General features: G+C 34.5%; 2 protein-coding genes across 3 annotated transcripts; both read right to left on the bottom strand.

Moving 5' to 3' along the window:
* Positions 1 to 2,523: 2,523 nt before the first annotated feature.
* LOC112527356 (U-box domain-containing protein 6-like) lies at positions 2,524 to 4,220 on the bottom strand. The gene is made up of 2 exons (XM_025137958.1): positions 3,668 to 4,220; positions 2,524 to 3,506 (listed from the first exon to the last, which is right to left on the bottom strand). Exons 1-2 carry the CDS (start codon positions 4,210 to 4,212, stop codon positions 2,618 to 2,620), a joined length of 1,434 nt encoding a protein of 477 aa, XP_024993726.1. The 5' UTR covers positions 4,213 to 4,220; the 3' UTR covers positions 2,524 to 2,617.
* LOC112527355 (chaperone protein ClpB4, mitochondrial) lies at positions 4,168 to 10,475 on the bottom strand. 2 transcript variants are annotated; one of them, XM_025137957.1, is made up of 11 exons: positions 10,071 to 10,475; positions 8,709 to 8,924; positions 8,405 to 8,639; positions 8,124 to 8,319; positions 7,680 to 7,734; positions 7,322 to 7,472; positions 6,806 to 7,114; positions 6,355 to 6,620; positions 5,333 to 6,262; positions 4,925 to 5,245; positions 4,168 to 4,253 (listed from the first exon to the last, which is right to left on the bottom strand). In XM_025137957.1, the coding sequence occupies exons 1-10, from the start codon at positions 10,353 to 10,355 to the stop codon at positions 4,955 to 4,957; spliced, it is 2,934 nt and encodes a 977-aa protein (XP_024993725.1). In that variant the 5' UTR covers positions 10,356 to 10,475; the 3' UTR covers positions 4,168 to 4,253; positions 4,925 to 4,954. The 2 variants fall into 2 exon arrangements, with proteins under 2 accessions (XP_024993725.1, XP_024993724.1); XM_025137956.1 differs by lacking the exon at positions 4,168 to 4,253 and having other exon boundaries at positions 4,838 to 5,245.
* Between the last annotated feature and the right edge of the window lie 909 nt (positions 10,476 to 11,384).

Genomic DNA, 11,384 nt, shown 5'->3' with positions numbered 1-11,384 from the left:
TGACTGAATAAACGATAAACAATCATATATAAATATTTTAACTTATCTAAAATACACAGAAAATTAACAATATAATCAAAAATATAGAAAACGATAATAGAGAATGAAAAATCTCTAAATTTAAAAGAAACATACATGTTGAGAATGCTCTAAAATAACATAAATATGAAACAAGCTTTAAAATCCATATAATTAATTAAAAAAGAATTAAAATATTAAGAAGAACATAAAACCTTAATCTTTGATTTAACATTAATTAAAGATAAAGATAGTGTAAGCGTGGGCATGCAAAGGAGAATCATGATCCACGTTTTTAGTTGAAAATTCCAAGATTTAAAACTAATATTCAATTTGAAACCATAAATAAAAATCAAAAAAAGATTCGTATGCATATTAATTACTTTTAAGGAGGTTTAAATCTTAATTAGATCCAATGTATGTGTACGATATTTAACAATCAATAAAAAATATTTAATTTAAAGTAAAATAATTAAAAAAAGAGTTACTGGCATAACAAGTCTAGTTCCATCTATAAATTATGACGATCATATTGTAATTTTTAAATTGTTATTTGAAACAAACCACATGGACCAAAGTTCCGGTTTTACCCTACAAGTTGCCATGAAGTCTTCTACAAATTCGATGTATTTATTTGCATTTAAGTAGTCATTAACCATAAGGATGATTTCTGATCGGTTTGAGCTTGGACTCAAAGGCCAAAAGTACCTGGAAGTCACAGATTCAAAGCCAAAGCGTAATAAAAAAACCCCTTGTAACTACGGAAGTTCAAATGCAGTGACTCCGGACTATCCGTAAAGCAGGTAGCTGTCTTGGGATTAATTAACTCATATAACAGGTTGGATATCCAGGTTAATGAAAAAGAAAAGTAATTATCAAAATTCATTAATGAATTCAGATGAATTTTTTATCATTTATTTGTTAGATCGTTTTCAACAGATTTTTTAGATTAGAGATTTTGAAGTTTTTTGCTTCTAACATATTCTTCAAAAACCTTCTTAAAACAGAGAAAGTAGAAGAGAAAAATCTAATTTTCTCAAATTTGAAGAATTCTACAAAAATTATTATATTTGAAAAATAATTACTTTTTAATATTTTTACTCATAAGAATTCTTGAAATTAAATACATAGAAAATAAAAATATTTTTTTACAAAAAATATTAAACATTTTAATAATATAATTTATATTGTAATATTTAAGCTTTTAAAGAATTCTAAAATTTTTATTTTAAGATTTTAATTTTTAATTTTTAATTTTCAATTTTAAAAAATATATTAAAAATACTTTAACCTCCAAAATGTACTCCATGATTTAAATATGAACCAAAAAGATCCCAAATAACATAAATTAAAACAAGATCGACATGTACAGATTCGGTCATTAAGCATACCATAAATTTAATAAAAAAAACATTTGGTTTTTTTTAATTTGGAACTGAAAGCATACTCGTAAATGCAGTTATATACATCTCAATTTTAATGTTTTATTTTATAATATAGTTTTGAAAAAACAATAATGTTTTTATATTAAAATAAAATATAAAGTTTAAGTCCTATAATTTTTTTTATCTATATTAGTATCAAACTAACAAGTTAATAAGTTCTCGTGTTTTATATATTTTTTAGTTCAATTTTTTAAGATAATTTAATTTAAGGTTTAATAACGAAGAAATTTATTTTAGATCTAATGATATGATTTTTATATAAAGATTAATTTTTAGTTCAATCTTCTTATTATAATTTATTTTAGATTTKATAACAGAATTAATTTATTTTAGGTTTTATAATATAATTTTATAAGTATAATAATTAAATATTTTGTTAGAACATAATATTTATCTTAATTATATTTTATATTTTTTATATTTAAAATGTAATATTTATTATGTAGTTGATTATATCTATATGTAGTTAGTTACACGAATTTAAACATAGAGCTTTAATTAGTTGTAATATTGAATTTTAAGTAATGTATATCAATAAACAGTACTTTATGCATAAAAAAATGAGTTTTAAAAGTTTTTATCATATGCTTTATAATATAGTATAGATATACAACTTTAAAACAACTAAATAAAATTTCGTTATTTTTATTCAAGTTAATTTTGTAATATTTGATAATACAGATGCTAAACATCCTCCCACTTTGCTGTAAACATTTCAATTTTTTTTAAATCTTTTTATAAACGAGCATCCACGTTATAAAAAGTTACAACATCAATAAGTTACTGATCAAAATAGATATTAAAAAAAAAATTGAAACTTTGTCAAGAAGAACATGTATGTGTTGCATTAAGGGTTTGTTTGTTTTTTCAAAATTACTTCTTAATATCTCTTAAATCTGATTCGTTCAGACGTTTAGATATTAAAAACATTTGTTTTATTTTTAAAATAAGAGCTTAAAAGATTCAATTTTTATCGTTTTGGACCTGTTTTTGTGGGGCCTATGCATGAGAGTAAGATGTCAAAGGTTTTAAAGAAACATATTATTCTACTATGCACATGTAACGTTCAAAAAACATTCATCATTCTATCGGTACAAGAACAAATAAACACCATATCCTAACCCACGCTAAATCATACAACGATCAAATTCATCTCAAAACGGTAAGCTCTTTGAAGTCGAAAATGACGCAACCGACTTCTTCAAATGCTCCGACGGCACGAAATCTTGTGGCAAATTTGCCCTCTTCACTATCCTCCTCATATTGTTTTGCAAGCTTAGTTCGACCAGGTGCCTTACCGCACTGCTCTTGGAAGAACAGTTTGATGGGTCCGTAGATTCTGCATCAACGGACCCATAAAGGGGCGCTGATACGCCTCCCCCATACGTTTTTGAAGCTTCTTTCCCTTTGTTGATCCTCAGGATTTCTAAAATCCTTGAGGATCTCTTTTGCGCTAAAGTGCTACCGAAAAGAGTTAATTCAAGAAGCGAGGACATGATGCCAGCTTCAACTAGGGCTTGTCGATGCCCGTATGACTTGTGAGCCATCACCATCAAAATGTATGTTGCCTTTTCTTGGCAATTAGGTGAATCCATCCAACTCAAAACATCGATCAAGATCGGGAATGCATCGGTGACGGTACCAACCGCGGTTTGACCCTCGGGGGTCGACACAACGTTGCTCAGAATCGACAGGATTCTATCGCTTGATTCGGTGCCTCCCATCATGGTCAAGAGAAATGATAGGAAATCGTTGATCTCGATCATTGGTAAAACATTTGATGGCAAGATGGATAGATTATAGAGTGCCCTCAGAGAATCTTGTATCACCTGTGAATTTGTGTTGGTTTTGAGGGTTTTGATCAAGAAAGAAATGGCTCCTGAAGATCCAATGATCGGTTTGTTCGAATCAAGAGCGCTTAATCCGAGAAAATTTGCAACAATTGCTGCTGATAAATCTGGGTTGGGTAAACCCTCGTTTGGAGATTCAACTAGATCTAGCATCTTGTGTACTGCTCCTGATTCAGTAATGGCGGATTTATTCCTGAAATTGACATCAAACAGAAGAAGAAACGGTTAATTCTAAAAAAAATATGTTCATCCAAATTGCATCACACCAATGAATTAAGAACAAGATCTAATCTGCAATTGAATCATTGTGGCATTAAATCTGGAAATATGTGTTTTAGAGAGAAAGGTGTTTACAGGTCATTGCCGATTCCCAAATTGAGAAGAGCGTACAGAGCAGAGATTTGGGAATCGAGATGGTCGGAATCAAGCATTGCAACGAGCGGTGGAATGGCTCCAAGCAATGCCAAATTCGTTCGAGCCTCTGAATCGTCCTTGGCTAACTCCCTCACTTCCCTGGCTCCTCCCAAGGCGTCGCCGTCTCCTCCGCACTGCAACCGTTTCACCACCTCTTTCAACCTCACGTCCACCAACGAAGACAATTCCGGCATCTTCATCAACTCCGGAAGCTTCTCGGAAACTTCATGGTTACCATTGTTCTTATTCGTATCGGATCTACATTCAGCCGTGGAAGTCTTCATCTCTTCCAGCTTGTGATTCTTCGCCACCGGAGACTTGACAGTCTTCCGGTAACGAGATATCCCACCGGTGCATCTCATGGCGTCAATAATTTTGCGGCGGCATGAGGACCACAGCTTGAAATGAGCATCTCCGTCGACTGTTGTGGGTGTTGGGTGGTCGAGAACAAGCGATCGTCGATGGTTTTGTTGAAACTCTGCCATATTTTGCCGGCAGGTTGTTGCTTAATAGCTTGAAATGAGAGCTACATTGTAAGTAGGAATGGTATCACCTGAGTCTTACACATACACAGAGTAAAATACGTGGGATTCAGAGAGAGTATGAGTAGAAAAGTAAACGGTAAAAGGTGAAGTTTCTTGAAGAAGACGACGGAGAGTAAAAATTGAGACACAAGTCTCCAACTGTTCATTTCCTACTTTTTATAAACATTAAACCATGTGCTGTGTTTTTTTTGTTTTTTTTAATTTATGATAAATCATCATTTAAAAAATTAGTTAATAGCTGATAAGTTAATTGTATTAAAATTATGTATGATAAACATAGATTTAAAAATAAATTAAAGTGGAATGTTGAATTAGGCACGTAGCAGAAGAAGGAATTCCATCTGTCATCCAACAAACAAAAGCACAAAATTGGAATAAAACAAAGGGAGTGCTTTAACCATGTGATGTTACCAACTCCAACACTTCCCAATTATAAGGTCGGTAGGTTTAATATTGCTTCTTGATTTATCATAGTTGATCGTCTTCTTGTTTGTTCCTCTATGTGGATCTCTTTTTTTGCTGTCAACTTTTTATTTGTACAAACCAATCACAATTATAATGCTTATTAGCAGCAGAAACAGCTAACTAGTCGCTCCATGAGCATGCAAAAAGACATGTCAGACAATCTTAACAAGTAACCAGATCTATGTACCAGGTCAGAAAGACCAAAACTATGGCTTCTTTAAGCGTCTGCAACCATGCCCTCAATGCTCGATTGGCTACCCGCTTTCCTGATATGCACAGCGTCCTTAGCTGATGGGCAACGGTCGACTATTAAAGTATCGTCTTCGTTAAAATCTCCTCGGAGTATACCCATTGAGATTTCATTTTCCACCATCTGTTGTATCACTCTCTTCACTGGCCGTGCTCCAAAGTTGGGGTCGAAGCCTAGTTTTCCAAGGATATCGGTGGCTTCCTTTGTGTAGCAAAGATCGATTTTCTTCTGTTTCAACCTAGCTTTAACACGATTCAACTGCAATACAGTAACAACCAGGTTACGGGATCACATTTATACTTCAACAAGAGTATTAATTAACATCTAAATCGGGAATTATGGTACCTGAATCTCAACAATCTCTCTGATTTGTGTGGCATCGAGTGGTTGGAAAACGATATACTCGTCAATACGATTCATAAACTCTGGTCGGAAAGTTTGCCTAGCCAATTCAACAACCTGCCTTTTCATCAAATCATAAACTGCATCCTTGCTATCATGCGTGGCTTGAAGCGTTTCAAGTATGTAATGAGAACCGATATTAGATGTCATTATAACAACAGAATTCGTAAAACTGACAGTCCTTCCTTGCGAATCGGTTATTCGGCCATCATCTAACAACTGTAGCAGAATATTGAAGACATCATGGTGTGCCTTCTCTATTTCATCGAAAAGAACAACAGAGTATGGCCTTCTGCGCACAGTTTCAGTAAGTTGGCCGCCTTCTTCATAGCCAACGTATCCGGGGGGTGCACCAACTAACCGTGAGACAGCGTGTTTCTCCATATACTCGCTCATATCAATTCTCACAAGAGCATTCTCCGTGTTGAAGAGGTAACTGGCTAGGGCCTTTGCAAGCTCGGTCTTACCAACACCGGTAGGACCCATGAACATGAAACTTGCAATAGGTTTGTTTGGATCGGAAAGTCCGGCCCTTGAACGTCTTATTGCATCTGCGACAGATTTCACCGCCATATCCTGACCGACGACTCTCTTATGAAGAACATGTTCCAGTGATACAAGTTTCTCTCTTTCCGACTGCTGAAGATTTGATAATGGAATACCAGTCCATTTGCTTACAATTTCAGCAATGTCGATGTCTGTAACTTCCTCACGCAGCATTGATTTCCCAGATTGTTGATAGTCCGAAAGGTTTCTCTCGGCTTCTTCTAGCTGGCGATTAAGGTTAATCAGTGTTCCATATTTAAGCTCGGCTGCACGGTTAAGATCATAGTCACGTTCCGCGGCTTCCATTTCTTGGTTTACCCTATCAATCTTTTGTAAGAAAATTATAGTGAATAAATTGCATGAAAATGAGTAATAATCGAGAGAATTGATATTGACAGAATATAAAATATGGTAACCACCTCCTCCTTGATTGACCTTATGTGGGTCATTAGTAACTTTTCGCGCTCCCACTGTTCATTCAACTCTTTTTGTTTTTTTTTCAAGGATTCTAAGTCACTTTCTAGCTTGGCCAACCTTTCTTTGGATGCTTTATCAGTACCGTTTCTGAAAGAGAGCTTCTCCATCTCGAGCTTGAGCACGGCTCGATCTATCTCATCCAAGTTAGTTGGCTTAGAGGTAATCTCCATTTTAAGTTTTGCAGCAGATTCGTCTACCAGATCAATTGCTGCAATGATGAACTAATATTAATACGTAACGAATATTCACATTCTCGACAAGATGTCTTAACTAGCCTCACCAAAAGGGAGGAGTGTGTGTAAACTTTTCTGTATATAAATATTATATACTTAAAAATGATGGTGTTACCTAAACACATACAAATCCAAATTAAAACACCAACATTGTTCTAACCTTTGTCTGGCAAAAAGCGTCCCGTAATGTATCTATCAGCAAGAACAGCTGCCGAAACCAAAGCACCATCAGATATTTTGACCCCATGATGCAGTTCATAGCGCTCACGCAATCCACGGAGAATAGAAATTGTGTCTTCAACGGACGGCTGATCACAAAATACTTGTTGAAATCTACGTTCCAAAGCAGGGTCCTTTTCAATGTACTTCCTGTACTCATTTAATGTGGTTGCTCCGATACATCGAAGCTCACCTCGACCAAGCATTGGTTTCAACAAATTTCCAGCATCCATCGCTCCACCACTAGCTCCTGTACAAACGATTAACATCAATTTATCTTAAATAAATAAAGCGTCAAGATAGGACTTAGTAGATTCAACATATTTAACATTAAATTCAAGGTTGTTGTATTAGAAGTCATATTGATCTTCTTCAAGGGAATTCAATCAAAAAAAGAAGAAGAAGAAATTAGGGAACACTTGATAAGATCTGTTAACAACAATAATTGATAACTGACCTGCACCAACTACAGTGTGGATCTCATCAATGAATAAAACAATTTGACCATTAGAAGTTGTAACCTCCTTCAGAACAGCTTTAAGTCTCTCCTCAAAGTCACCTCGGTATTTAGCACCAGCAAGCAAAGAGCCCATATCGAGAGAGATCAGCTGCATCATTGAAGAATTGCAAATCAACACAGAGAAAGGTGAATGCATGTAAGATGTTATGTAGAAGATATTGACCATGATTTGTAAGGCAAATCTTTGACCAGCATTATTTATGCATGTAATTGACTGATATCAGTGTTGGTACTACACAATAAAACACTTTCTACACCAAAAATATCCAATGACAAAATGGAAAGTTGTTATAACCTTACGATTCTTAAGAGGCTCTGGAACATCTCCACGCACAATCCGTTGAGCTAACCTACACCATAAATATAATTCCATGGTTTAAGAATAAATGTAAAGGAGTCATATAGAGAATCACAAGTTCACAACAGGTCTTTCGCCCGGGGGGATGAAAAATGGTCTACAAACCCCCATTTAGATACTCAAACAATAGTGTACAATGTATAGTTTTAATAACAAGTGTATAAAGAATCACATTTTATAGGGGCTGTCACCTTTGAGACTAATGAGTGCTAATGTTGACACCAAATATGCTTTATGTGCAATTCTTAAACTAGGTCAAGGAAACAAATAAAGGTGGATCGATGTCCATATTACTTATTATTCCACACATAACATTGAATACAACTACAAACAAATTGACATGTACAGCTTTGATTCTTGGTAAGAAGTAAAGTACCATACCCTTCAGCAATTGCGGTTTTCCCCACACCAGGCTCACCAATGATAACAGGGTTATTTTTTGTTCTTCTAGATAGAATCTGTATGCACCGCCGGATTTCATCATCCCTACCTATGACCGGATCGAGCTTACCCCTTTTAGCAAGTTCAGTCAAGTCACTGCCATATTTTTCAAGTGCCCCATATTTCCCTTCAGGGTCTGTATTAAAATAGAGACATTATAATCACAAGTGTGATGATAGATATAAGAGTTAACTTAGAATAAAAGAAGATGGTGATTATACTTTGATCTGTCACTTTCTGACTTCCACGGACAGCCTGAACAGCATCCTTCAATGTCTGCTCACTTAGCTGCAAGTTCGTGAACAACTGTTTTCCAAACCTTTTATCTGAAGGGAATGCCAATATAAAATGTTCCACAGAAACAAAGTCATCTCCCATTTCTTTTTTATACTTTCTCGCATTGTCCAACAAAGAACTGAGATGTGACCCGAGTACAGGCCTACTGGTGTCACTGACCTGCAAAAGAGTACCTAGTGTAATGAGGAACCTCTGAAGCTCACATCAACAACTTATTGACGTCCATACCTTTGGTTGTTGAGCTATGAAGTCATCTGTAGCTTGCAAAACTGATGTGTTGTCCAGCCCGGCCTTGGTTAGTATCCTTCTTGCTAACCCATCCTTTTGCTCCAAAAGGGATTTCATTAAATGCTCGGATTCTACAATTTGTCTTCTACCTTGTGCAGCCTCTACAGCACCAACAATCCCCTCCCATGCCATCTCGGTGTAATCCTTATTATTGAACTAATATTTCAACAGGAAAAACATCAAAGATTACAGGAAGAATGCACAAGACATGAAAAACACATGCTATATTGGTATATCAAGAATATTTTTTATGAAAGATAAAATATGAATGTAGAAGAGATCTAATTTATATTCCTCACAATGGTTACTACTTCTCTATATATAGCAAGTGTATGGAGTTCCAATACCAATATACATACATGCAATATCAATATCACAATGATTACTACTTCTCTGTATATAATAACAGAACACCATAATGATGTTTTGACTAGTAAGACCCAAAAATTCTTCCTGGAGTCTATTATTGAATCACGATATTATCTCACCTGGAAGTAAGCCATCTGGAAAAACCAATATTGACAATGTCACAATATTATCAATATCACAGTGATTACTACTTCTCTATATATACTACCTTCTGGCACCAACAGAATCATTCGAGACTTCTCTCACTCATCCTTTGTGCCATCCATGCTTTTACACTTAAGGCCACACAACTTGAAATCTATCAGAAATTTGTCTCCTTATTCACATTCTTCTCAGTTTCTGCTTATCCAACTCTTACATCGCTAAGCATCTCTTTATGCATTTCCATGAATTTTCCATTCTTCGTCATCTTTCAGTCCCTCGTAACACAACTTTGCAAAAACCAACCAAACTATACCTTCTAGATGTTCTACTTGACACCGGTTAAAACTATTCCTGTTATTGTAGGCGGTATTCATATGTCTTATGATCAATTTGATGATTGGTGTTTGATCAAGTCTGAAGTACTACTTAACCTCACAAGCCGGGGTCTTCACAGAAACAACCACAGACCCTTTGGTTCGGTTTAACAGATCAATGTGCCCAATTGTGGTGTTGCATCCCGTTTTCTAAGCTGATTTTGTATACAGGTTTTAAGCTAGCCAAGGAGACATATCAGGGTTTACAAGGTTTATATACAGCGATAATTTATTAATTCCAAACGAACTCTTACAATATAGAGCTTAAAAGCGCAAAATCTGAAAAAAATAATTCAAAATTGGTTCTTTTCATCAAACAATTTCGTCAGTTTAGACTTCAAAAATGGGCATTTTGGGATGAGGGGTTTAATTCACTAATTCTACAACTATTACAATATCAAGTTCCTTTTTTCACCTGAGAAGGATTGGAGATAGTGGAATAAAGACGAGGAAGTGATGAAGAAATCCTGTTGTGTCCAATGAAACCTCGAAGAAAGTAAGGTCTGTCGTTGGCAGAAATCCCAGACCTGATAGCATCAGAGGAGGAGGAGGGAGAGATAACGTCGCATGCGCGAGCAAGAGAGGATAACCGGAATGGAGACTGAGACTGACGGCGGGAGGCGGAAGTAGAGCCATCAACGGCGGCGATAAGAGCGGATTTAGTAAGTCTGGCGGTGGCGATCCTCCGAATCATCGTCATGTAAGATCAAAGAAGGTATAATCACTCCGAATTGGATTATTTGTTGTTCGATGAACACGAAAACAGTTGGTAATGGAATTTGAAGGCTGGAGAAGACGAAAGAATCGCTCAGAATTCTCTCGTTTCTTCCCGTTACGAAATCTGCTGGTTGCACGTGAAGCGTCCGTGCGTTCCTTTTCTCTTTTATTTTCTTAACTTAATAATTTTACATTTTAATTTGCTTTGCAACCAATAACTAATAATATATTATTTTAATCGAATTAAAATGCAATATTTGTGTTTTACTTATCAACCGTTGGTTATAATGTTTTACTAACCGTTTTTGTTGATAAGTTCAACACAAGAAGCATAAGTTTAATATATTAATAATAAGGTATCTGTATGATATTATAGTGTGTATTTTGATTTAAAATCGAGAAATTAAAATGTCAATGGTATGTTATTCTTGTCTTTTTTTTTTTTGTCCATTTGATATTAGTTATATACGATATTTAATCAACCAAAAAAAATCAAAAAAGACTAAAATACCCTAATTTAAAGAAGGATTTTTAATAAATTTAGTCTCATAAACGAAAATAACGATAAATTACAAATGATAGAGACGAAAATGGTAGTTCACTCGAATAAAAAAATTAATTTGTATGTATTTATCATATTTAATAGTATGACTAAATATAAAAATATTCATTTATTTTGGTGTTAAAATATCTATAATAAGCTTGTTTATTGCAATGATAGAAAAAAAATATAATAAAATTAAATCATCTTTAACATAATTAATTTTTTTATTTAAATAAATCATATCTTATTTTATTCGCTTTACGTAACACCCGAAAATTTAGAACATTTAATTTATCTATTTAATTCCTTGTCTAATGTGTGTGCCTTTATACATATACATATATATATATATATATATATATAGTCATTAAGTGTTTGGGAATAGAAAGCTGTAAAGTGAAAGACTAAAAAGGGGGGAGTTTGAAATTTGTAGAGTAAAAGAGGAGAGGGGAGGAGAGGGGAGGGGAG

Source organism: Cynara cardunculus (assembly GCF_001531365.2).
Source record: "Cynara cardunculus var. scolymus isolate 2C chromosome LG 15, CcrdV1, whole genome shotgun sequence".
NCBI lineage: Eukaryota > Viridiplantae > Streptophyta > Magnoliopsida > Asterales > Asteraceae > Cynara > Cynara cardunculus.
Note: the sequence above shows the minus strand (reverse complement) of the source record. Positions and strands in the feature narration are given on the sequence as shown.

Excerpts from the sequence above, each read along its gene's own strand:
- LOC112527356 (XM_025137958.1), bottom strand. The coding sequence starts at position 4,212 with ATGGCAGAGTTTCAACAAAACCATCGACGATCGCTTGTTCTCGACCAC. Across the intron at positions 3,507-3,667 it reads TTGGGAATCGGCAATGACCT|GAATAAATCCGCCATTACTG; the intron begins GTAAACACCTTT and ends TGTCAATTTCAG.
- LOC112527355 (XM_025137957.1), bottom strand. The coding sequence starts at position 10,355 with ATGACGATGATTCGGAGGATCGCCACCGCCAGACTTACTAAATCCGCT. Across the intron at positions 8,640-8,708 it reads TCATAGCTCAACAACCAAAG|GTCAGTGACACCAGTAGGCC; the intron begins GTATGGACGTCA and ends ACTCTTTTGCAG. Across the intron at positions 7,473-7,679 it reads AGCCTCTTAAGAATCGTAAG|CTGATCTCTCTCGATATGGG; the intron begins GTTATAACAACT and ends TCAATGATGCAG.